We start from the raw sequence: 25,999 nt of genomic DNA, 5'->3' as shown, positions 1-25,999 counted from the left end.
TTTCAGGTTAGAATCTACAGCCAGGTATGTCCTTAAGTACCTACGGGAGAGGGTTGGAAAGATTCAGGGGACACTCCCAGGGGAGGGCCTGGACAGGGGGAGGTTACTCCCATGTCCTTTGTCCAGTTTTGCGCCAGAGTGGGAGCCAACGGCTCACAGGACTGGTTTCAACTGGACTATTCACATGGACACCAAATGTGCACCTCATGCAGACTTTCAGTCGCTGGCAAGTGCACCCTCCCGGCCCTAATACTCTAAATCCTGTGTGGAAGGTGGTCACACCTTCCTGTGACAGGATGCCTTTTGTTCTGCCTTCTCCTGCTCGGGACCCCACAAAGCTCGCTTCTGAGGGGTGGAATCATACCTCCCACACCAGTTACCGGGTATGATTACAACAGGTTTACACCAAACACCATAGGGTTCGTTTCAGCTGTTTTGTTTTTTTAAAACCTATTTTATGTATTTTATTAGCCAATAAGCAATTACAACGCATGGCTCTGTACCCCAGAGACAGCTGCCAAATCAGACCTATGGGAACAAGTGTGTTATTGACATTGTAAGACATAGGATCTAGATGCATAATAAAGACATGCTAAACAATAAAAAAGAATTATTCCCCCCCCCCCCAACTCCCCCCCTCCGTCTCCCAACCCCCCAAGGTCACACTACTACCGCCTGATCTTATCCTCAGCCTAAATAGCCCACCAATAATCCGATCCCAAACACATGCACCTCTCACTACCACCCCACCGCGCACATGGGCCGTATCAACAACTACTTCAGTGGATGAGTCTCCGCTTCCACCAGCGGCTCCAGCCATAAACCCTGATAGTCAGCCCACTTTTTCCAAATCTTATAATGCTCACGTGAACAACCCCTGGCCACAAAGATGGGCTGCTCCAACCCCATACAAAAATCGGTGCTCCCGCCGAGTCCAGAATGCCCGGTAAGGTCTGGGCATGGAAGGCACCCTGACAGTCTGTGCAGCATCTTGCTAGACTTGTCCCCCTCCATTGATAAACCCTACTACGTGTCGCCAGCCAGACCTGGCACGCCTCGTCAAGTAATAGGGATGCACAGGTCTGCTTTGCATAGAGAAATTGCCATATGTGCTGGTCTCATCCCGCCTCCCGACACGGGCGCTCGAGGGCCTCCGCGCGGGTCAGTTCCTCTCTACGCTTCCGGCGGGCCGCCGTGCACCAGGCTATGTCGACCCCACAGAGAGTAGGCTTTATTGCTTCCCATAGCGTCGCAGCACTAGGGACGGACCCCTCATTTGCAGTCAAGTACTGTGCAATCGCGTCACCCATATGTGTCCCATATTCAGCATCCTGCAAGTGCCAGGCCGACCAGTACCACCAGAACGGTTGTTTCCTTCTACCGATATATATTTCCAGGGACATCGGGGAATGAGCCGACGGGCCGCGGGGCATGATCTCCACCGATGCTACCCTATCAACCGCCACCCGAGGCACAAAGAAGTAATCAAGTCTGGAAATAAGAATTATGAACCACTGACAGGAACCTGAACCCCCGCTGATCACCGTGCATCTGTCACCATACATCCACCCAGTCCAAGCCCGTCACCAGCGAGTGTAATTTCGTAGGGAGACCACCCCCGGGGCCACCCCCAACTCTAGTTCTATCTTTGGCCAGTTCCATAACGTCATTCTAGTCTCCACCCACCATGGATAACCCATCTGGCATGTCGGCCCACATGGAGTGCAGTTTCTCAATCGGATTCCGTTGAAGGGGGGGTGCATAGACACTGCCCAATATCAAGGGATCCTCCCCTATTCTGCCCCGGATAAAGATGTAGCGCCCTTGCACATCAGACCACTGTTGTAGGTTCACATACGGGACTCTAGGATGTACCAAAATCACCACTCCCCGCGAGCCCCTGGTAAATCCAGCATGAAAGACCTGGTGGAAACCATATCGCTGCAGGCATAAAGCCTTCGTGCCCAAGAGTTGCGTCTCCTGCAACATAAGGACATCAGCCCTAGCCCTCTTTGCCTGATACAATACTGCTCGACATTTGATCGTATCCAGAGCCCCGCACACATTCCAACTGATGATGCGCAGACTGTCTGGGGTTACCCGGCTATTACCTGTACTGCCAGCCATGGGGAGGGGGCACCTGTTGTTGCAGAGTGTATCAGGCTGTGGTAGTGCATATATATGGAACAACAAGCATCCAGCGGAATTGCGACCCTAAAACTAAAACAACCCCCACCCAACAAACCCCCCCCCTCCTACTCAAAAACACAGAAGTATCTGTCGTGGCATGGCCGAGCCCCAGTCTCCAAGGGGGGATGAGGACCTCCCCAGCCAATGGATCCCCAACTCACAGCCCATGTCCTCTGGGCATACCTCCAACCAGTACCATCTGGACGGAAAGACCAGCCCACTACGTGACTCCCCATATTAATAACTAAGACGGCCCCAGAGCTTCCCATTAACCTCACATATCCTGTTTCAAGAGTGCGTCGCTCCGAGGTAGAGTTCCCCCGGGAGGAGAAGCTGCAGGACTAAGAGCGCTGCCGGGACCTGGATTGTCTGCCGCCCCTCTGTTGTTGACCCCAAGGGCCCCTCCGAACCACCTCGCTCGATGAAGAATCTGATTTCTTTCCAGGCGGTGTATGCGGTCTCACCCGCACAGTTTCCTCTGTCCACTTGATGACCTCCTCTGGGGTGTTTCAGCTGTTTTAGAGTCGGTCATCACAAGGTCGCGTATTGCCCCTCTATATATTGTATATGGCCGCTTCACTGAGAACCCGGGAGAATGGGCTCCGTAGGCTGCAGAGTATTCAGCTCATGCAGGGGCACCCTCTCACTTAGAACCAAGCACCCTGCCTTCAGGATCGTAAAGTCCTGCTATAGGGGTGACTTATAGGTTTTAAGTAAAGTGACCCTTAGATATAGTAAACCTATATCTTAAGTGGTGCATGCACCAACTTTCACAGGCTTCAATAGCAGGCCTGTACTTCCATTTTGCATGTCCTCTCATGGGTGGCATAATACATGGTTCAACCCATGGGAGGTCTCTGGGGTACCTATGCCCTGTGTGCATGGGTACCATATACTAGGGACTGACCAGGGTACCCCAGTATCCAACCTGGAGTGTACCCAAGTGCATATCATAACAGTTTAGGGATAAAGCAGATGGACTGGGGTCCTGATTAGCAGGGTCCCTGTCGGACTAGTCAAAACAGAGTTACATCAAGCAAAATGTGGGGGTAACCATAAGAAACAGATCATACTTTCCTACAGAGAACATCGGAGCTGATGTCAGCAAGATGCTGGAGCTAGATGTTGTTGGATGCTCTGGGAGCCCCTGGGCCAGCCCAGTGGTTCTAGTCGCCAAACCTCATCCACAGGGTGGAAAGAGAGAAATTAGGTTCTGTGTGGACTATAGAGGGCTCAACTGTCACCCAGACAGATGTGCACCCTATCTCAAGAGCTGATGAATTGATAGACAAATTGGGTGCAGCCAAATTTCTAAGTACCTTTGACTTAACTGCAGGGTACTGACAGATTGGCATGGCACCAGGAGCAAAAGAAAAGACCGCATTCTCCACACCTGATGGGCATTATCAGTTATTGTTATGCCTTTTGGTTTCTAGCATGCTCCTGCCACCTTCCAACGGTTGGTTAATCAAGTAATCAAGTCCTTGCTGGATTGGAGAGGCCTGAAAGAGGCAATTTGCTCAGCACCAATTCTCAAAGCTCCAGATTATACCAAGCAGTTGATTGTGCAGACTTGTGCAGTCCTATCCCAGACCAATGATGAAGGCCAAGACCAACGTGTTCCTTTTATAAGCAGACGGATACTCTTACCCGCCCCCCCCCCCCCTGCCCCCCACTCCCTCTCAGGGGAGCAGCGTTGGAGTGCTGTTGAGAGGGAGGCCTTTGCTGTAGTTTGGTCCCTGAAGAAGTTAAGACCATACTTGTTTGGTACTCACTTCCTTGTTAGAACTGACCACAGAACTCTCAAATGGCTAATGCAAATAAAAGGTGAAAATCCTAAACTTTCAGCTTTTAGTTTAATTTTCTCGCCTTTTCTATGCATGAGCAGTTAGTTGTTCTAAGGAATCAACTTGATTATCCACTTGGAGTTTTCCAGTGCTTTTGGCCTTTGCACACAAGTGACAAGAATTTCCCATAGCTGAACCTAGAACAGGATGCATTGTTTACTTAAGGATAGTCTCATCGGCACTGGACAAAGCTAACATTTACAACATGGCAACAGATGTGTGATTGGTTGTGTATATAGTTTATACATTCTAATTACCATTGCAGTTGGATAATAGTAGGGCTGTCATCACTTACGATTTGGTGTTGATTTTCCCTAAGCATAGGTTTCTCTACTATTTTGGCACCTCGGACAAATGACCCATTTCAGGCTCTCACTTTTCAAAATTATTTCTAGTTAATCTTTGATAGTAGGGGCCCTTTTTTGTCTTTTATTGATAAGATTTGTATTTTGTATGTCATTTTACTGTATCCTGTTTTAAATGAAATTTGGATGTTGTGAAACTTTTATGGTTTTCTGCATGTGAAGCCGAATAAAGTTTATTTTGATTTGATAGTAGATATGTAGGAATTGAAATTTGTGGATAAATTGCTGGTCATGACACAGGGTATGGACAGCAAATCCATTTGCCGTTTCTAATCTCCATGCCTGATTAATCAGTCAACATATTGATTGTGTCTGTTGACTTAATAAACTTCTAGAAAGGGTGGTTAATTTCAGGGTCTGGTGGAGAATGTATTGTGGATTGGTCATGGCATAATCTGATTAGTAGATAGTCAAAACAAATTACTGGCTCATCCTAGTAAGGGGATTTTGTTATTTGGTGTAATTGTATGTAGCAAACCATCCTTAATGCAGCATTTGACAGGTTGTGGTCAGTTTAGAATATACCTGGCAGTCTCAACCTGTGGAACGAGGGAAGATATGAATTTGGCATCAATGAATTTGAGCTGTTTATGAGCAAAATGAAAAGTTATATCTGCAGTCTGTTCAGATTTGTATTGTGTACTTTTAACCTCTTGGCTGCTAATGACAAGGGTAACTCGTCATGCACTTTTCATTGATTTCAATGGAAATTAAATGGGGGCCAAAATATTGCCTTAGCAGGAAAGAGGTTAAATATTTTTGACTTGGTTTGAACTTTTGTATAGTAGGTTTAATCTATTTTACTTACATCAGCAGGGAGAACTGGATCTGGAGAGGCGGAGCCGCCAGCAGGAGATCTCCACACTCTACCATCTGCACCACCTCCAATACCAGCAGTTCATATTACAGTAAGCAGTGTGGGTTGTAACTGTAGATAGGCAGAGTGTCAATTTCAAGCTACATTATGGGGTCACAAAGATTATGGTTATTGTACTTTAACAATATAACTTGAATATGGATAAGCCATATGGCATGCTTCAAGCCAATGCTTATGAATGGCCACGCCTGTACCCTTTTTCCCATCCATTGGTGTTAATAGACCTAACTGTCTAGTGCTTAGCAAATTCCTGTAAGAAATCTATGTTCGAGGCATGTGGGCTGCTGAATTCATATCTTGTGCATAGATCGCCGCCTAGTGTTGGGTCTGGATGATTGCACTTGTTGTCTTGGAAGAGTTTTCGAAGTATTACGAGATAGGTGACTCCTCCCTTGGACTCCAGTGCGCATGGGCATCCTCTCCATCCTCAGATAGTTTTTTTCCGCCATTGGGTTCAGATGCAAACTCCTATACTCCAACTTCCGAAGCGAAAACAACATTTTCTAAAGGCCTTCGATTCGACGGTATTGTTCTCGATCGGTACCTCTCTACTCGATCCAGCCTTCCATCTCCAAGCGGTCGTCGACGCGGGCTGTTGCGCCTTTTCGACGCCACGTGAGCCGACTGTCGATGGAAAGAAGCCCATTTAAAAGGGGCGCGCAATGCCACGCCAAGTTCCCACATACTGATAAGCACTCAGTATGCAACAAGTGCCTTTCCCCAAATCATAAGGAGGAAAGCTGTCCAGCCTGTGCACAGTTTCGATCCAAGAAAACTATTCGGAACCGACGTGCAGCCATGCAAGAAATGCAGCGACAGTTTCAGACCCGGACAACATCTTCGATGACGACCAGAAACTCCAAAAGGCGCCGGACTCGGACCTAGAGATCGTCACCATGGAGGACTACTTGGACTCCGATGACGAGATCCCACCGGGGCAGATCGTGAGTACCCTGCCCCCGACACCATCTACCCCAATAACAACGGCTCCGGTCAAGGCATCGCTGAAAGGCCTTAGCCAAGATCATAAAAAAGTTTCGATTGCCCCGCCATCCGGCTCGGCTCCGAAACCGAAACCTTCAGAAACCCCAGGGCCCAGTAACATTCTCCCGAAGAAGGTTCCAGAGCCAAAGAAGGTCGCCGACCCGAAGGGCGTCGATCCGAAAGCGGCCGTACAGCCAAAGAGCGTGGAGCCGAAAAAGACTGTCGACCCCAAAAAGGCCGCACAGTAAAATTTGTCGACCCAAAACACGTTGTCGATCCTAACAAGGCCACACAACCCAAGGGCGCTGAACCAAAGAAGGTCGTCGACCCAAACAAGCCTTCTGCACCGAAAAACGTCGACCCGACAAAAGGCGCCGTACCGAAGCACGCGTCCAAGCCAGAACGTCCTCTCGGACCAAAAACACTGGATCCGAAGACAACAGTCGATCCAAAAAAGCCAATCGACTCAGGAAAAGACTCTCCGCCGAAAAAAGCAAGAGACTCCAGTCGATACCAACAAAAACATCGACTCGGGAGACAAGACTTCTCCAAACAAGCCTAAGGAGCACAAAAAACGTGTCGACTCTAAAGACACAGTTGACCCGAAAAAAGGCCTCGAACCGAAAAAGCCGGTTCAGAAACCTAAAGTCGTCTACAAACCAAAGCCTAAGGCTCAACCCAGGACTGTTGAGGAAGAACTCTTCCACCCAGATCCCTCTGACGACCAGGCAATTTTTTTTATGACCCACAGACTGGTAAAGTTACCATACTGCATAGGAAAAAGAGGCCTTTGGACTTTGAACCTCATTCCCCTATTCCAATGAAGAAAAAGGACTTTGAGACTTCTCCCTCTAGACCCTTCATTCCTTTTCAACCCTTCATGCCTACTACTCCTTTTAATCCATACATTCCTTATTCTCCTTCTCAACACGGGGACAATGAAGGTGACACAGTAGATGAGCCACAGCCTCAATATGACTTCCCACAGGATCCTGACCAACAAGAGGAACCATGGGAAGAGCCAACTGACCCTTATAACACCCATCCCATCCCTGACATGTCCTCTTATCATACTAAACCGTCTCCTACTGACGACACAGTGGTGTTTAATCAGCTCATAGACAGGGCTGCACAGTTCCACAACGTGATTATGCATAATGACCCCGTTGAGAAAGACTTCTTATTTGACACCTTCCCTACATCAGATTAAAGTGTCAAAACACTTCCCATGTTAAAGGGAGTTCTGAAACATGCACCTGACATATTTAAGGACACAGCCAGGGCACGGGTAATCAATCCCAGAATAGAGAAAAAGTATAGGGCGGCCCCTACAGACCCTACTTACATCAAAGGGCAGTTACCACTTGATTCACTGGTAGTGGCCAACGCACGTAAAAGGGCCAACTCCCAAACAACCGGGGAGGCACCTCCCCCAGACAAAGAGTCAAAGATACTAGAGGCATCAGGGAAAAGAGTAGCGGCGCAAGCCTCCAACTCATGGAGGATAGCTAATACACAAGCTCTACTGGCTCGGTACGACAGGGCACATTACGACCAGCTAGAGACCCTAATGCAACACCTACCTGAGCCTTTCAAAGCACAAGCCCAAGATCTCATACAGGAGGGAAAATTCATAACAAACGCCTCCATCAAATGCGCGCTTGACGCTGCAGACACTGCAGCTAGGTCAATCAACACTAGCGTTCTACTCCGCAGACATGCATGGCTGCGTATTTCTGGTTTTAAAAATTAGGTACAGTCCACTATCCTTAACCAGCCTGTTAACCAGGACTTTGTTTGGCCCTGCTGTTGACACCATTTTGGATAAAATGAAAAAGGACACAGAGACAGCAAAATCTATGGGGGCATTGCAATTTCAGCAACAAAGAGGCTCCTTTCGTCGCTCATCATACAGGGCAAACTCACGAGGACATACCTCACATACAACGGCCTCATATAAAGGTAACGCACAAAGTTCCTTTGCTAAAAACACCACCAGAGGAGGCTACAGAGGTAACAATACCAAGGGAAGAGGACGTGGAGGCAATAACACCAGAGCCTCCACTGCCTCAAAACAGTGACTCTATCACACTACCTCCCATACCACATAACACCGGTCGAAGGCAGACTACAACTGTTCCTACCCGTCTGGAACACTATTACCACAGACAGGTGGGTGAGAGAAATTATACAGTCTGGCTACTGCCTAGAACTGACTTCTACACCACCAAACATACCTCCAAAACATCGTCCAATGTCCACAGAACACATCACCCTATTACAACAAGAGGCAAACTGCATGCTAGAAAAGGGGGCCATAGAGCAAGTCCCTTTCCAACAGCAAGGGAAGGGAGTGTACTCCCTATTTTTCTTTATTTCCAAGAAGGACGGCTCTCTCAGGCCAATATTGTACCTCAGACCCCTAAACCAATACATACTGTAGGAGCACTTTCATATGATCACATTACATGTGCTCCCGTTGCTACAACAGGGGAATTTCCTAGCAACTCTAGACCTCAAAGATGCGTATTTCCACGTACCCATCCATCCAGCCCACAGAAAATACCTCAGGTTCACAATAGAAGGTCAACACTACCAATTCAAGGTTTTGCCCTTCAGGGTTATCACGGCTCCAAGAGTGTTTACAAAATGCTTAGCGACCGTGGCAGCACATCTCAGGAGGCAGCACGTCCATGTGTACCCTTACCTGGACGATTGGCTTATACAAGCAAAATCGTACCAACAATGCGTAGCACACACACGTCTCAAACAATCCAGCTGTTACACAGCTTGGGATTTTCAATCAACTACACAAAATCACATCTGCAACCGTCCTACATACAGCAGTACCTGGGAGCCACCATAAACACCTCGGTGGCAAAGGCATATCCAAACTCAACAAGGATAGCAGTATGCAGACACTCATTCGCAAATTCCAGCCACAACACACTCTGCTAGCTCAAGTCTTCATGCAGCTCATAGGCATGATAGCCTCCTGCATATTCATTGTCCCCCATGCCAGAGTACAAATGCGTCCATTACAGGAATGCCTAGCACGGCAATGGAACCTGACAACTAAAAGACCTAGTGTTGGTAGACAGTCGCACTCACTACTCTCTGCAGTGGTGGAACCCACAAAACCTTTCCAAGGGGCGACTGTTCCAAGAGCCGGTTCCACAACTAGTACTAACAGCGGACGCATCACTGACAGGCTGGGGAACCCATCTCCTTCAATACACAGTACAGGGGCTCTGGACAAACAAACAGAAAAGGCTGCATATCACCCAACTAGAGTTGCTAGGGATATTCCTAGCCCTGAAAGCATTTCAGAAATACTTGTACAGCAAGACGGTGTTGATCCGGACGGACAACATGACCGCAATGTACTATATCCAGAAACAGGGAGGAACGCACTCTACACAGCTGTCCCATCTGGCACAGAGCATCTGGAAGTGGGCGATTCCAAAAAACATTTTTCTCCTAGCAGAACACCTTCCAGGGAAGGACAACCAAATTGCCGACCTGCTCAGCAGGCACAGCCAGCAATTACACGAATGGGAGATTCACCCCCAGGTCCTCCAACCATTCTTCGAGGAGTGGGGTCACCCAGAAATAGACCTGTTCGCCACAAAAGAAAACTCGAAATGCCAATACATTGCCGCCAGGTTCCCACATCCATTGTCACCGGGCAATGCCATATGGATGAACTGGTCAGGCAGATTTGCGTACGTTTTCCCCCAGCACCACTGATCCCGCTGGTAGCACGCAAACTGCGGCAACACTCCCTCACTAATCCTAGTGGCTCCCACATGGGCGACACAACCTTGGTGCACGACGTTCCTCGAACTCTCAGTAGTTCCCCATCAAAGACTGCACCTTGCACCTCATCTAACTCAGAACCGTGGAGAAATCAGACACCCAGATCCCAACCAAATGAACCTAGCGATCTGGCTCCTGAGGTCTTAGAGTTTGGATATCTTAACTTGCCACCAGATTGCATGAATATCATTAAGGAGGCAAGAAGGCCAACCACATGAGCGTGCTATGCAGCTAAATGGAAAAGATTCGTTATTTATTGCAACAATAACCAAATCAATCCATTAGACGCATCAATACAGAACATTATATGTTACCTGCTGCACCTACAAAGATGTAACTTAGCATACTCTTCAATACGGCTACACCTTGCTGCCATTGCAGCATACCTTCAAAACAGACAACACCTTTCACTGTTTCGCATACCAGCAATCTAAGCTTTCATGGAGGGTCTAAAAAGGGTGATTCCTCCTAGGCACCCCCCTTCCACAGTCTGGAATCTCAATATAGTGCTTACCAAACTCATGGCCCTCCTTTCGAACCTTTACATTCTTGCGAAATACAATTCCTAACGTGGAAAGTTGCCTTTCTAGTGGCCATCACCTCACTCAGAAAAGTGAGTGAATTACAAGCACTTACAATTCAAGAACCTTTCATGCAGGTACACGCCAACAGGGTGGTTCTTAGAACAAACCCTAAATTCATGCCTAAGGTTGTATCCAATTTCCATATCAACCAATCAATAGAACTGCCAGTTTTCTTTCAAAATCCACAGTCGGTAGCTGAGAGAGCCTTGCACACACTATACGTAAAGAGAGCTCTACTTTACTATGTGGACAGAACTAAATCCTTTCGGAAAACAAAGCAACTGTTTGTTGCATTTGCACCACAGCACAAAGGGAATCCAATTTCAAAATCAGGAATAGCCAGATGGATAGTTAAATGCATTCAGATATGCTATCAAAAGGCAAAACGCACTTTAACCGTTCCCCCAAGAGCACACTCCACTAGGAAAATGGGGGCATCCATGGCTTTCCTAGGAAATATTCCTCTTGAAGACATCTGTAAGGCAGCCGCATGGTCCACCATACACACTTTCACAAAACATTACTGTGTAGATGTACAAACAAAACAGCAAGCTGCTGTAGGCCAGGCTGTCCTCAAAACTCTTTTACAAACTGCTGCACCTGGCACAGGTAGCCACCGCTAGAGGAGATACTGCTATACAGTCTATGCACAAGATATTAATTCAGCAACCCACATGCCTCGAACGGAATATGCTACTTACCAGTATGCATCTGTTCTTGGCATGTAGGGCTACTGACATTCATGTCGCCCGTCCTCCTCCCCGGTGCCTGTAGCAGCTGCAGCATTCTCTCTGGCATGGCCATCTCTTACTTTGCTATCTCCATCTCTGCCACAATGGCGGAAAACAATCTGAGGATGGAGAGGATGCCCATGCGCACTGTAGTCCATGGGAGAAGTCACCTATCTCGTGATACTTCGAAATCTCTTCCAAGACAACAAGTGCAATCATCCGGACCCAACACTAGGCGGCGATCTATGCACAAGATATGAATGTCAGCAGCCCTACATGCCAAGAACAGATGCATACTGGTAAGTAGCATATTCCTTCCACGTCCTTTTTTGGGTTTTGATGTTTCTCATCATACACTCTTACCTTTAGATGAGATATCTTAAATCAAAGTGCCCTGCTAATTCATTCAGCCAATGCTTTTCATGCCCCGAGCCATTTGGAGAAGCTGAGCTGCATAACCTATGTATTGAGTTCTTAGAGATTAGATATCACCTGTTACATTACTTTGCTCTGTTTGCTACCCGCCTGGCTTGCATGCAGAGTAAGAGTGCATCATTCTCAATCAACATGTATAATTTCTTACATCACCAGGAAGAAGTGAGCAAGGAAGATACTTTTCTCAAAAATAAGGGGTAGGACTGAGCTCTCTTTATGCCAGTGAGTTAGTGAGGTATTCCCCTTTTCACCACTATTTGCCAGAGCCCCTGCATTCCTTCTTGGGATTTTCCTGCATAGCGCTTGCAAAATCTCTTGTAATTAAAAAGGGGCTTAGAGCTCGCCTATTACTTACATTTACCGACTATTGCTTGGGTCCCATGTCACTCTTGTTTCCCTGCTTCCTGGTGGTCAACATCTCCTACTGGCCTCCAGCTTCCTACTGGCCTTCTGAGCCTTTGTCCATGCCATGGAGCATGGACCAAGTACTGCATCCTGTGACCAGTGTCCTTCCACTGGCCACACATACTCTTTTAGAATGTTTCTACATGCACTCTTAGAGAGTGCATGTGCCTTCAGTCCCTTCCTTTGTCCCCACTGTCCGCTGTGATTTTAAACCCACCCTGCCACTTTCCATTGTTTCTAATCCACCCTGTCTCCTGCTCTCCATTGTGTTTCTGATCCGCCTTCCTCGTGTTGCTTGATTCCCGCCCCACGCTGTTTTTTTACATGTTGCTCAGCAGCATGAGTCAGATAAAAAAAATGCCTTGCATCATGTCAGGGCTGGCCGTGTTATAGTTCTTTGATTTTTTTTTCCTTTAAGTCATGTTGCACAGCAGCTCGTGCTGTTGTGCAACATGTAGAAACATTGACAAAGCCAATAGATGTTGCATAGACAAAACCTGTTTGCTTTGCCACTGTTTTTTCCTACTAAGCTCATCCTACAGCTCTATGTAAGTGTTAAGAGTATTCCCTCGTAAGGCAGTCATGTCTTTGTAGACCTCTTAAATGTCAGTGAGTACAAATCCCATGTCTTGGCAAGCCTATTGCATTGGTGTGGTCACACTGAGTGATTGGTGAAATGCTTATAAAAACTGCTGACAGTCACCCGTGCTGGCCAAAACCAAACTGAATAGAGAGAAGGATTACCGTTTGGGCGCATAACTCTAGTCCTCAGGCTGCTGGAATTGTTTCCCCCCACCTGTCGCTGCCTCGGTGAGCAGGCGCGATCGCCGAGTGGGGGAAAGGACTACACCTCCCATGAGCCTCTAGTTTGGCAACGCCCACATCGCGCCCGGAGGCGCTTAAATCACGCTGCCTCTTCCGCCTCGCGGGACGCGCGCAGGCGAACGCCAGGCTAAGCCCGGGCAAAGGGCAGGCCCTCTGAGGCCCTCAGAGACAGTAAGAGACTGGGCTGGGCCCCCCTCCTTCATTGACTAATTCATGAATTAGTAGAGTAGGTATTACATGTAGCAAGCTGTTGTATCCATATTTACTTAACAACATTGGTTGCTAAATTGTAGCTTGCTCTGTTTGTTGTACCACAGTGTCTTATCCATTCTAGTTGTCTTTGTTTAGACAGATTTGGGTTCACCATCTAAATAGGACGTCATCTCCCACGAAAGACAGGCACTCATTGTTAGGGGGAGTTAACCAGCATACACTGGATGATTTCTTATTTAGGGTTAACTCGGGGACAGACAAGGAAATAGCTCTGTCTGAGCGACGGGCGGAGAGACGTCGCTCGATCGAAAGTATTAAAAACAAGAGAACATCTATAGGCTCACCAAAGATTAAGATCTCCCCAATCCACAGTATTTTCCCCGTCATCGGGGACAATGAGGTAATCCTAAATATTAGTATTCCTTTACTCTTACAAGATAATACTCCCCCCTTCAGTTGTAGTCAATACTCTGAATATAAACGACTCATACTTGAATAGCAGTCTGATTGTTGACGTAGAACCCTTGCCTGACACTCTGCCAACGCAAGTGGACTCACCTATTATAGTAAAGGGAGCAGCAAAAACACACAGAGCCCAAGGCCCACCACCCAAAAGAAGGAAAAAGAGAGGGGATTCTCTACTCAAAAACAAGGTGACTGGTAAAAATGGGGGAACCTCTACTAAACCTACCCCCCAATACATCTGTATCTACACCAATCCTGATGGACAAGTTAACACCCATCCAGTTAAACGACCCAGCTAGTACAAATCTATTGAGCAGCATAGAGCAATTATTAAGATCGTTCACGCTGCCACTAGTTGAGAGATTGAAGGGTTTAACCAGCCAAATGGAGAAGTTAGAAAGAGATTTAGGGGACATCAATTAAAGATCCCCCTAAACATGAACTAGTGCATAATCCCCCTGTACCACCATTAAATACAGCTGCCCAGAAGGGTACCAAAACCATGTCCTTGCCTCAACCGAAACCCCGTAAAATATTACCCACTAACACTGAAGCGATAAATAGTGGGAATAAGGCTAAGAAGACACAAGAAGGGGCAATCTCAGACAAACCAAGTAACGGACCTCTATTACATGCACCCACAAACACAAATACTTCTAAACCCATTGAGCAAGACACAACTACTAGGACATTCCCAGCGAGGAAACTTAGAGTAGAGATGCCCCCAGAAGCGGCGCCATTTGTTGCAGTCCTGACCGGGGTACCAGCACTTGTGGATGGATGTGTAGAAGATCAACGTGGGCTAAAAAACAAAGTCATACACTGGCTGAGGCAGAACTGCCCACTTCCACAACATATAAACGGGGCAATACTTAATGTTAGACGTTTAGCCTGGCTGGGGAAAAGAACTAAGGATTTAGAGGGTGACATTGTCATCATAAATTTCCAAGATGACAGAGTTGTTAGGTACATCATGAATGAGTTTCCACAAAACATAGATAACACCATCACTATACGTGATCTAACTTATTTTTATCCAAGAGGAGTAGTTGCCCCGATACATAACTGTAGGCCTCTGAGTTACCAACAGAACAATCATGCAACCACCTTATTCCGGCATCAGAACATGGGTCATTGGTATTTTACTCAGAGACAGGATGGTTATTTTAGACCCACTCATTACCATCCTCAGAACATCCAAGCAACCCCATCATACTGCCCCTGACATTTCGGCTTTGGGCCAACCACCCAGAGGCAGGATGATTACCTAAGACCACCCGTGTTCCAGCAAGGTGATTATTTTTGGCCCACCTTTAATCACTTTGCAGCATTAGCGGACATGGAGGGTGTTGACTGACTCTGTTCAGGGGATATAGCAGATAATCTTGTTGCTGGGAAGGGCCCCTGCACAATTATAAAGTCACCCATAACCCGTAAGGCCTGCGTTTCCCCCCCCCAAAGCTTAACGATCCCCAAAAACCAGCGCATGTTTGTATGAGCATAGATATGGGGCAACTAGCCAACATACAAGCTTCAGGCAGGGGAGACACAAGGGGCAAGGTGGCCAACGAGGCAGTCAGAATTGTCTTGGAACATTGCTGGCTTGGCCGCTAAAATTAGTAATAAAGAATGGTGCCAGTATATACACCAATTCCCTTTAATCTGTTTACAGGAAACCTGGGCTGTTGACAACCACTCTATACATTTACAGGGATATAAATGTTTTTTTGTTCCAGCAAGGAAATCTAGATCAGGCAGGGCAATGGGTGGGCTAGCGGTATATGTGGATCTGAACCTCCCTGGTACATGGTCAACTATTAATTGCCACTCTCATGATATCCAAGAGGTGCGGCTCAAGGGTAAAGGATTTAATCTGACAATACTGAATGTGTATAACAATGTGGCGGGGGGGGGTGTAATGCTCTGATACGGGAATTGGATTAGACTTTGCCAAGTCCCCACCCGTTAAACCAAAATTCACACCCCAAATAGCATAATTGTGGGGGATTTCAATTGTCCTCTTTGTCCATCTCTTTTACCAATAGACTCGACATGGTCGCGATGCCCAAAGGACAACGGGGCTCACTTTGAGCACACCGTAGAAGGTGAGGCTTTAACAAATTTTTTAATAAAACCAGGATCTGGTCCACACCTTAGATATGGTGCGTATGTTAAAGGACGAGAACCTGCCACCTACCTTCAAGGGTAGAGGATGCTCTTCGTATATCGACTATATCATCATCTCAAGGACTATTATAAATAGAGTCTCTAGGGTAGGCATAGAATGGAACCCGTTTAGTGACCCTAACCCCCTGATGTTGGATTTACTATACCAGCCCGCCCCAACTAGGGAAAAGTTTGTAGCGGTTTCTGAGAGGGTTACTGACCAGGGTAGACGCCTAAGGTGGTCTAAGATCAATGGGGAAAGGTTTTATGAATCACTCATTGAGAAGGGGAAAACACCCATTGAGGCGTGCTTAGATGAGAGAATAGAAGGGAGGCAACTACTCACAACATTTGAACAAAAAGCACACCTGGTAGATGGGTTGGTAAAGTCTAGAGCCCCAGCAAAAGAGACTGATAGCCAGCCACGATGGTTCGACCGAGACTGCTCCAAAGCCCTGAGGGATCTCAAAGACAGTATTAAAGCAAAGCCCAGGGACGTTACTCGGGTTACGTCCTGCAGGAAAAAATATAAAAGTGAGTTGAGCAGGAGGAAAAAGGTTTTACAAGCAGAAGGATGGGCGGACCTTAGAGAAGCTGGGGAAAAGAGGGACATGACCGAATTTTGGAAAATAATAAATAGACCCACATTCCAGGATGATTCGTCCCCCAAACTAGGAACGAACATCACGCCCGACATGTGGATCACTCACTACAGGGGTCTACATAACCATGAAACAGACACCCAGTACGAAACAGGGAATACAGATCAAGGTCAGCTTGTAGTTTTTTCCTATAAGAAAATCAAGGTCGGGATTGAGGGGCTATCAAAATACAAAGCACCTGGCCCAGACGGAATTCCACCTGACCTGTTTCTCAGTTCAGTGGAATTATGGGCCCCTATATTGACGAGTCATTAACACTGCAATCCGTTGTTGCTTACCGCCCTCATGGTCTACTGCCACCATCGTCCCCATTTTTAAAAAGGGTAACATGGACGACCCACAATGTTATCGCCCCATTTCCCTAATCTATGTTTCTGCTAAAATCATGGGAAGGGGGATACTAAACCGGCTGTCTGAGTGGACAGAAACAAATAATATCATCTGACGCACAGTACGGTTTTAGGAGGGGTCGTTCTACGAGCGACCAATGCTTGAACCTTTATATGATAGCAGCTAAATACACCATGGCTAGTGATGAATCCATTTATTTGGGGTTTATGGATCTGGCAGCCACCTTTGATCATGTTAACAGAGGTAAGCTCTGGAACATGATGACTACCATGGGGATAGAGGTTGGCCTCATTAACATATTAGGGGAACTGCTCAGCAACACATCTGCACAAGTTAGGTGTAATATGCAAGGTGAATGCACAGACTCCTTCCAATGTAATAGTGGGGTCCGTCAGGGTTGCATCCTGGCGCCTTTTTTATTTTCTCTTTATATTAATAATCTTGAACAGCACCTTTTACAGTTGGGAGCCGACTGTCCACGAGTAGGGTCGCGGCATGTTCCTGTGTTACTTAACGCAGATGACGCGGTCCTACTCGGGCGCACACCAAAGAGTTTACAGATTTTAATTGATGGTTTTGTTTTCTTTATGGGTTCATTAGACCTTTCTGTCAATTTGAGTAAATCTTATGTTTTAACTGTTGGCAAAAAACCCTCTAACAAATGTATTTTTACAATTGGGAGTCATAAGATTGAGAAGGTTAAGTCATTCTCATATCTAGGCGTTTTGTTTGATGGGTTACTAAAATTTAACGCTCTGATAGAGGATCGTTGTCGCAAATTGATTGCGGCCAATGGGGCAATAGCTAGTTATGGCCGAAGGTTGGGGAGATGGTGCCCCGAACAGGTGATGATCCTATATAACTCAATATGTTGCTCTAAAGTTACCTATGGGGCAGAGGTGTGGGGCTTTGCTAACGTCTGTCAATTGCAGCGGGAGGAGAATAAACATCTACGATCTGTCCTGAAAGCCCCACATAGTGTAACAGCCTCAATAGCACACAGGGAGTTAGGGATCCTTCACCTTGAAGATTCGATAAAGGTTAAGCCAATTCTAGCCTGGCTAAAGCTCTGGACAAACCAAGAGGCGAGCCTAAGCAGGGAAATATTGAAGGATTGCTTGGGCAGAGAAAAATGGTCGCGAATCCCGTGGCTCAGCTATGTAAAATCTGTACTGGTAACTCTGGGCCTAGGGAATCTTTGATCATCCCTCAGCACAAGACAACTGTTAAATAAGCGTTCTTTGCACTCAGAGCCGCACAAAGAACAGAACAAGAAATGGCTAAAATTACGGTGGGTGCATACAACCTTGTAAAGACCACAGAAGGAATGGAACCCTATTTATATTTGCTACACAACGCACAGGAAAGGTTTTTAATGACCCGTTTTAGGCTAAATTTTTTACCTTATTTATTGGGATCACCACTAGGGTACTCACCCACTATTGAGCAGAGGGGAACCTGCGGCTGCGACAATAGGTCTCCGCAGGATTCCCTTCAGTTTGTATTATTATGTCTGTTTTATTCTGAACCCAGACGTAGATTTTTGGTAGATATTTTAAAAATATCAAATGTGCAAAAGAGGCCTTGATTTTTTTACAACAAGCTTCGGACCCACTAACATTGTGCTGCATTATTAATTTTATCAAAGTAGCTGTCCGATTAAGAGCAACTAGAGGGGGGTGGGGGGGGGGGGGGGGGATCATGAGAATTCTGTGATTGGTTTTAATGGATCATAATGTTTACTTATTTCACTGGGATTTTGTTGTTGTATTTACATTGGGTTACATGTCAACTTGATTGTTTTAAAAGGGATGAACTTAACACCTTAGCAGCTATGGAACGTCCAGCTCCAGTGCTGAACGTTCCATTGCGCAGGTGCAGTTGGAACGGCCGACGGCAGCACTCCCGAGGTAGTGGTGCCGTTGGACTGGCGCAGCACTTATGAGGTTAATGTATAATGATTGTTTGCACTTTTATGGTGATTTTTAATCATCGGATAAAGAATCCAAATGAAAAAATTAGTGATTTGTGAAATGCTTATAAAAACTGCTGACAGTCACCCGTGCTGCATTAGTGTCTGTTTTCTTTTTTATTTTACTGACTTTACCACTTCAGACAGCAGCTTTTCATATTCAAGTCAACCTTAATCTTGTTCAAATATGAACAGTCTAGCTCAATCGGAGAAAACCTAGGTCGGGTTCCCTGTACCAGCATCCTGTGGCAGAGTGAACCTAAGTTGGCTAAAACTGGTTTGGGTTTGGCTATATTTGTGTACAGAGGATACCTGGCCTGCAGTTTATGCTCGCCTGTTCCAGTTAGTTACGTCAAAGCTGGCTTGAATATGGCAGGCTCTATTACAGCGGTCCTTTGGGTTAATATTAATGGACTGTAATGTGACCTATGTGATTGCCTATGGCTGAAATTAAGTCACACATTTCTTCTATCACTTTAGTGTGGGGGAAGGAGTAAAAATGGGAGCAACTATGAATTGGAGAATGGAAACTGTAATTATCTCCTAAGCTTTTATTGCGAGTTCAAATGGGGACGGGGTGAAATCATTTATCAGACACAAACAAGAGAAGGTATAGTTGCATATAACGCAAGGCGATTTGTTAAAAAGATATACTCCACTCTTAGCTCCCAAAAGAGCTAACTCTACTGTTCTGCTAAAATGGTGTGTGTAACTGTCTGATATTAGGGTTCAGACCTGAAATCCAACAACATTTACTCAATATATGACTTTCAGTGGTTTTATTTCAGTCCACAAGAAGAGGAACTGTTGGAAAAGTTAAACAATTATGAATACTTTCAACTCCATTGACCCTGTTATAGGGACAGCAAGCAAAACAGCCAATGCTTACTGTTAGGCAGCTTTACAAAACACACCAGACTTTTGAACAAACTGGTCCTACACAACAGTAATCAACCTCACTAGGAAGAAGTCTTGCTTAATTCATCAAAGGTCTCTTAGCCTTACTTATTTTATTTATTTTATTATTTATTTAGAAGTTTTCTATAGCGCTAACAAGACCCGAAGGTAGCAGAGCGCTTTACAGTAAAGGCATGAAAAGGTGGACAAAAAGACAAGTAACAAATAAAGGTGATCATCAAATGACAGTTCGTACAGTAGGACTTCTTGGCAATAGGATACAGAGTTCTCACATAGTTCTGGGGATGGATGTTGATCCTAGTTACCCAGGACCTAGGGAACGGATGAGGAACAAGGATTTGAGTTGGCTCTTGAATTCCGCATAGGACGGTATGGTTCTGATATGCGGGGGGATAGAGTTCCATATTTTGGGGGCATTTCCTGAGAAGGAGCAGTCCGCAGTTTTCTTCTTTCTGGTTTTTGGTAGGATGAGCAGCAGGGAGTTAGAGCTTCTCAAGATTCTACTTTGGCCAGCTTTTGTGAGTTTGTTTGCCAGGTATTCTGGTTTTCCGGTGTGGAGGGCCTTGTGGGTTAGACAGGCCGTTCTGAAGGTGCTACGCATATCCACCGGGAGCCATTCAAGTTCTTTGAGTGCAGGGGAGATGTGGTCGGATTTTTTGCATCCTGTGATCATTCTTGCTACCGCATGCAATGTTGTTTTTAATGGGGCCAGGTGTGATTTGGGGATGCCTGTTAGGATTGAGTTCCCATAGTCCAGTCTAGATAAAACTAGTGATTGCGTGGCTAGTTTGAGGTCCTTGTTGGGAATGAAAGGTTTGATTTTATTCAGCAGTCTGAGGTTAAAGAATGCGCTTTTTGCCGAGTTCTTAATGTGGTTTGTCAAGGTTAGTTTGGGGTCTAAGGTGAAGCCCAGAGATTTTACGGAATCAGCTAGCGTGAGAGAACCTTTAAGAGCATCGATCGACTTCAGCCACTCGATGATTTGAGGGTTGTCTTCTTTGTTTGAGATGAGAAGAGTTTCGGTCTTGTCGGGATTGAGTTTCAGGTGATTCTTTGTCAACCAATCTTGAACATCATTTAAGACGGCATTTACTCGGTGGATGTCGTTAATAGAAGAGGTTTCCAGGTAGATCTGTGTGTCATCCGCGTAGAGGTGGAAGTGGATATTGGCATTCCTGAGTAGTTTGGCGAGTGGTTCCATATAGATGTTGAAGAGCTGAGGAGAAAGTACTGATCCTTGGGGGACACCCCTGTTGACTTGCTGGGATTCGGAGGTGAAGTTCTTCATTTTTATTATTTGCGAGCGGTTGTGTAGAAAGGAGGAAAACCAATCGAGAACTACCTCGCCGAGGCCAGCTCTTACTTGCAGAGTCTTGATGAGGAGGCTATGGTCCACCGTGTCGAAAGCTGCGGATAAATCAAGGAGTATGAGGAGGCAGCATTTGTCAGCGTCAAGGGAACCGTGAATATCGTCTATGATGTTCAGCATCGCGGTTTCTGTGCTGCGGCCTTGTCTGAAGCCGGATTGGAGGGGGTCTAGGAGATTGATGTTATCCAGATGATGAGTCAATTGAAGGAGAACGCATCGTTCCAGTGTTTTGGCAAGTAGAGGGAGGTTAGATATCGGTCTGAAATTGTTCAAGTCAGTAGAGTCAAGACCGGGTTTTTTCAGCAAAGGGGTGACTTGTCCCATTTTTAGACAGTCGGGGACCACTCCGCTTTGTAGGGAGCTGTTTATGATTTTGCCCCAGATAGGTGCTAAGGTGAGCTTCATTTTTTTGATTAGTGAGGGGGGAATGGGATCTGAGATGTGAGCTGATGGTTTGGAGGTCGAGATCAGCGAGATTATCTCAGTTTCCTGCACGTGGCGAAAGCTTAGCCAACGGAGGGGGGAGGAGCCGGAAGGTAGGGCCTGAGGGATGGCCGCGTTGTCCTTCGGGAGGAGTGAGTTGTTGATGTCTAGAGATAATTCGATTTTTAGGACTTTGTCGTTGAAGAAGGTGGCGAAGTTATCGCATAGTTCTTTGGACTCCTGCAGGGGTGAGGGCAGAGGCTTGGATGTTTGACGTCTGATAATGTTGTAGAGCTCCTTAGGTCTGTTTTTGGAATTGGCTAGTGCCTCTCGGAAGAAGCTGGATTTCTTGTTTTTGATGTGGTTGTTGTATTTCCTGCGTGCTGTTTTTAGTTGTAAGCGAAGGATGGCTGTTGGGTTGTTTCTCCACTTTCTTTCTTTGGCTCTCAAGGATCTTCTTTCTGCGTTGAGGTCCGCATTGAACCAGGTTCTGGAAGGGGTGGCACGGCTTCTTTTGAGCTTTAGTGGAGCTAGATTATCGAGAATGGAGACTAGCTCGGAGTTGTAGTGGTCGATGAGATCATTGGTCGAGAGGTGCAAAGAGTTGTCTGGAAGAAGTGAACTTAGTTGGCCTTCTAGAATGTCTTGGGGTACTTGGGAGAGGTTTCTTGACGATTTGGGGGGGTCTTGGGGGGGTTTGAGCGGGATGATGGGGTGATTGATGTGAAATAGGATCAAATGATGATCTGACCAGTCAACAGGTAGTATGTGGTTGACCGTGATTGAGTTCTTTTGTGCGATGATGGCGTCCAGTGTGGCTCCTTTGTAGTGCGTCTCCTCAGTGCAATGTTGAGTGAGGTTGTTTTCGGCGAGGAGGCTGGATAGCGCTTTGATTAGAGGGTTGTGGATTTCGTTCCATCGGAGATTCAGGTCACCAAGAATTATGTTGTTGGAATCACCGAGGGCGACTTGTGCAATCAGGTTGGATAGTTGATCTCCAAACTCGTTGTTTCTGCCCGGGGGGTGATAGAGTAGATGACACAGTAGAGAGTCGTTGTCTTTGGTTTTGATGACAGCGGATAGATATTCGAATGAGTTGTACTCGAAGGAGGAGGTTTCTGTGATGCACCAGCTGTCCTTGTGGATGATAGCAACCCCACCTCCTCGTTGATCAATCCTGTCTTTGGAGATGAGGGAGAAACCAGGAGGTACCAGCATGTCAAGGCAGGGAGGAGATGCCTTGTTTAGCCAGGTCTCCGTGAGGAACGCAACGTCAATGTCATGTGTGAGGATAGCTTCGGCTAGGTCCGTTGCATGTAGTGAGGCCGATCTGCAGTTGATTAGGAGGCAGTTGGTGATTTTCTCCTGATTGCTGGTGATTTTGTCTTTAGCCTCTCTAGGTATGGCGGTGAGGACTGGTAATCTCTGTCGTTTGAAGGTGGGTAGGTCTTTCCGGTAGCTCGTGATTACTTGGATATTAGATTTAGGTGAAACTGAGATGGTAGGGTCGTAGGTAGTGGCTAGTAAGGTTGCTTCTCTGTCTGACATAGGAGCTTCTGATCTGCGCGGTCTGGAGGTCCGGTGTTTTGAGTCTGCTAGGGAGTGAGAAGAGATAGTGGTCGGGGGCCTGATGCATGGGGCTCTGGAGTGTTCGAATTTTTTGGGACTGGAAACCGGGTCCTTGGGATATGGATCGATCGGGTGGGCATTGAGGGCTACTGTGGGCTCCTGGGTGGTGTTGGTGTTGGCGTTGGCGGGGAGGGGGGTTCGGAGAGGGGGTTTGTGGGGTTTGCAGGCTATACCGAGGTTAAGAAGGATTTCTATTAAGCCTTGGGTGATAGTGTCGACCTGGTTTTCAAGAGCTGTGAGCCGCTTTGTTATGGAGTCAATGGGGGGGTTGTGAGCAGCTGTGGAGGGGCCGAGCGTGTTATAGTTAGAGAGGGTGGGTTGAGAGATAGGGATCGGGATAGTGGGAGGGGGAGGTTTGGGGAGAGGGCTAGGGGGGGGGTTAGACGTGGGAGAGATAGGGAGAGGGACAGGAGGAGGAATGGACAGGGGAGGTTTGAGAGTAGGGGGGAGACTAGAGGGGAGGCTCGTTGGCTGGGGACTGCCTGTTGGCAGGAAGGGAATTGTCCTAGGCGGTGGTCGGTGGCTGTGGCTGGGGGGGGTGAGATGGTTAGAGGGCGGGGTGGGGGGTGAGGGTTGGGATTCCTGTTGGTGGTGGATGGGTGGGCGAGGGGGATGAGATATGGTGGGCGGGGGGGGAGCCTGGCGGGCTGTGAGTGGATCGAGAAGGGGCGTGTCGAGGTCTTCTCTGTGTGCTGAGAGAGTGGTCGGTGAGGGTGAAGAGGCGAGGTGTGGAGGGGTAGGGAGGGCTGCCTTGAGAGAGGGAAATAAGGAGTCAAAAGCTTCCAGGTTGTCATTGTTGGCTTGTATGAGGACTGTGCCATTGGTGAAGATAGTCACGGTAGTATAACCTCTGCCAGCTGATCTGAACGGAAGAATCGCAGTTAGTTTGCAGCTGTGAGGAGTGGAGGTAGTTTTGGCGATGAGCATCCGCGTTCTGATCGTGGAGATCCAATATTCGGGTCTTTCGGTGTGAAATATTAGATCCATCTTCATCGGTCCTAAGGAGGTCGAGTGGTAGATGTCAGTGATTAGGGTTTCTTTATGTTTGCAGATGAGTTTCTGTTTGAAAGTGCGCCGAAGCTTTGTAGAGAGAAGGGGGGGGTAGATGATGGTGAAGGCGTTCCGACTGTGAGGTTTGAGGTGGGCAGGTGGGGCTGGAGAAGGTGGAGGAGGCTGGTCCCGGGCCATCATGGGGATGGAGAGGGGGTGGGTGGGGGAGCCTGATTGAGTTGCGATGAGGGGCTTGGCGCTATATGGGCCCAAGGTGGCGAACCGTGGGGTACCAGTGGAGCGAAGAGAGGAGCGAAGAGGGTGAGGCTCCAGGAGCGAAGAGGGTGAGGCTCCAGGAGCGAAGATGGTGAGGCTCCATTTTCAATGTCTCTCTCCCACAAGGCATCTTCATAGATGCTCTGAATACTTGTCAGTTCCTTCCACTCCTAAAGAACTTTAAACTAGAACCTGATGACCTTGCCAACTACTTTGTCCTTGCTCATCTACTAATCATTGGCAAAATAATTTAAAAAGCAGTCTGTGTTCAACTCCAAGAGCACATCTGTTATATTTGACTTGTACCTTTCCTTTCCCTGGCTGTGACTTCCATGTTGCTCAGCTAGTGTGAGTGGTAGAATGCCTGATGACATCATGGAATGTTTGGTGCCTGGCTTGTTTGTGGAGCGACAGTTGATGGCAGGCAGGCTGAACAACAGGGAGGCTGCTCCTGGTGGGGTTTTATTCCATCTACCTATCTTCTTATAATGAACTTAACCTGGAACTAAGCTTTAATAAATCCATCCTATTTTATACACATCGCTCCAAGGACTTTCAATTGCCACAACATCAATGCTAACCATCTCCTGCACGATTACCAATAAGTCTTCAGAACATACTGCAGCACAGAGCACCCATACTTAGTCATCGAAGCAATGCCCTCTTGATCGCAGTTGAAGATGAGCCCTGATTCTTGATATTGCTGGGCATCTCTGTTGCCTTCACCACAGTCGACCATCTGACGCTCACACACATTGTGGTGTCTCAAATGTGGTTCACCTGCGATGTACTGCTCTGATTTTTTTCCTGCCTTTTCAACCAACACCAGTTTGTCCGCATAGTCATCTCCATGTCACAAAAGATCCATAGCACCTGTCTCCTGTCATCTGCAAAATTACATGGAGCCCCATGGCGCTCTACTCACAATTAACTGCATCAAGATTTTCCAATATGCTGATGATACACAACTCTACTTGAACATCTCCTCTGCTTCAGACATTCAACACCCCAAACACTTAACTGGACATCATCCAGATCCAGGTGTCTAGCATCAACCAGACGCTCAACCTAAACACAATCAAATCCTTGTTACTTGCCTAGAACAACAAATAAGTTACACTACAAACCTCCCTCAGTAGCACGAACCTTGGCAGGTTCCAACCCCCTCGTTTCACAGAATGCCAAGTAATTTGCTTTCATCCTGAGCACCAGCCTCACTTTCAAGGAACACTTTCCCAGAAAAAAAAGACGGCCAGCTAGCAGCTCTATCTTGTTAAGAAAATCAGACCGTATCTTCCATAAAGCGGCTTTCAAACTGCTATTAAAGCCCTCATATTCTCTCACATGGATGGTGGGATTGCTCTATTCTATGGCCTCCCAGACACCACACTGGTACCCCGTGAGTGCATCCTACATGCTGCAGCAGGTCTCATCTAGGGCGTGAAAAAAATTGATCGCATCATCCCCATTTTGATGGAAATCCAGTAGCTCCATTGACGGTCA

The 25,999-nt window shown here is 46.9% G+C and overlaps 1 protein-coding gene across 1 annotated transcript in view; it reads left to right on the top strand.

Moving 5' to 3' along the window:
- The window catches only part of GIGYF2 (GRB10 interacting GYF protein 2), a 1,722,773-nt gene that overhangs the window by 1,235,972 nt on the left and 460,802 nt on the right, over positions 1 to 25,999 (top strand). Inside the window, exon 16 of the mRNA XM_086942529.1 lies at positions 5,216 to 5,310. Coding sequence (XP_086798655.1) covers positions 5,216 to 5,310 — 95 coding nt within the window. The remainder of the gene's footprint in view (positions 1 to 5,215; positions 5,311 to 25,999) is intronic.

The sequence above is a fragment of the Lissotriton vulgaris genome, chromosome 11, assembly GCF_964263255.1.
Source record: "Lissotriton vulgaris chromosome 11, aLisVul1.2, whole genome shotgun sequence".
In the NCBI taxonomy this organism is placed as follows: Eukaryota; Metazoa; Chordata; class Amphibia; order Caudata; family Salamandridae; genus Lissotriton; species Lissotriton vulgaris.
This window is presented reverse-complemented; position numbering and strand designations above follow the sequence as displayed.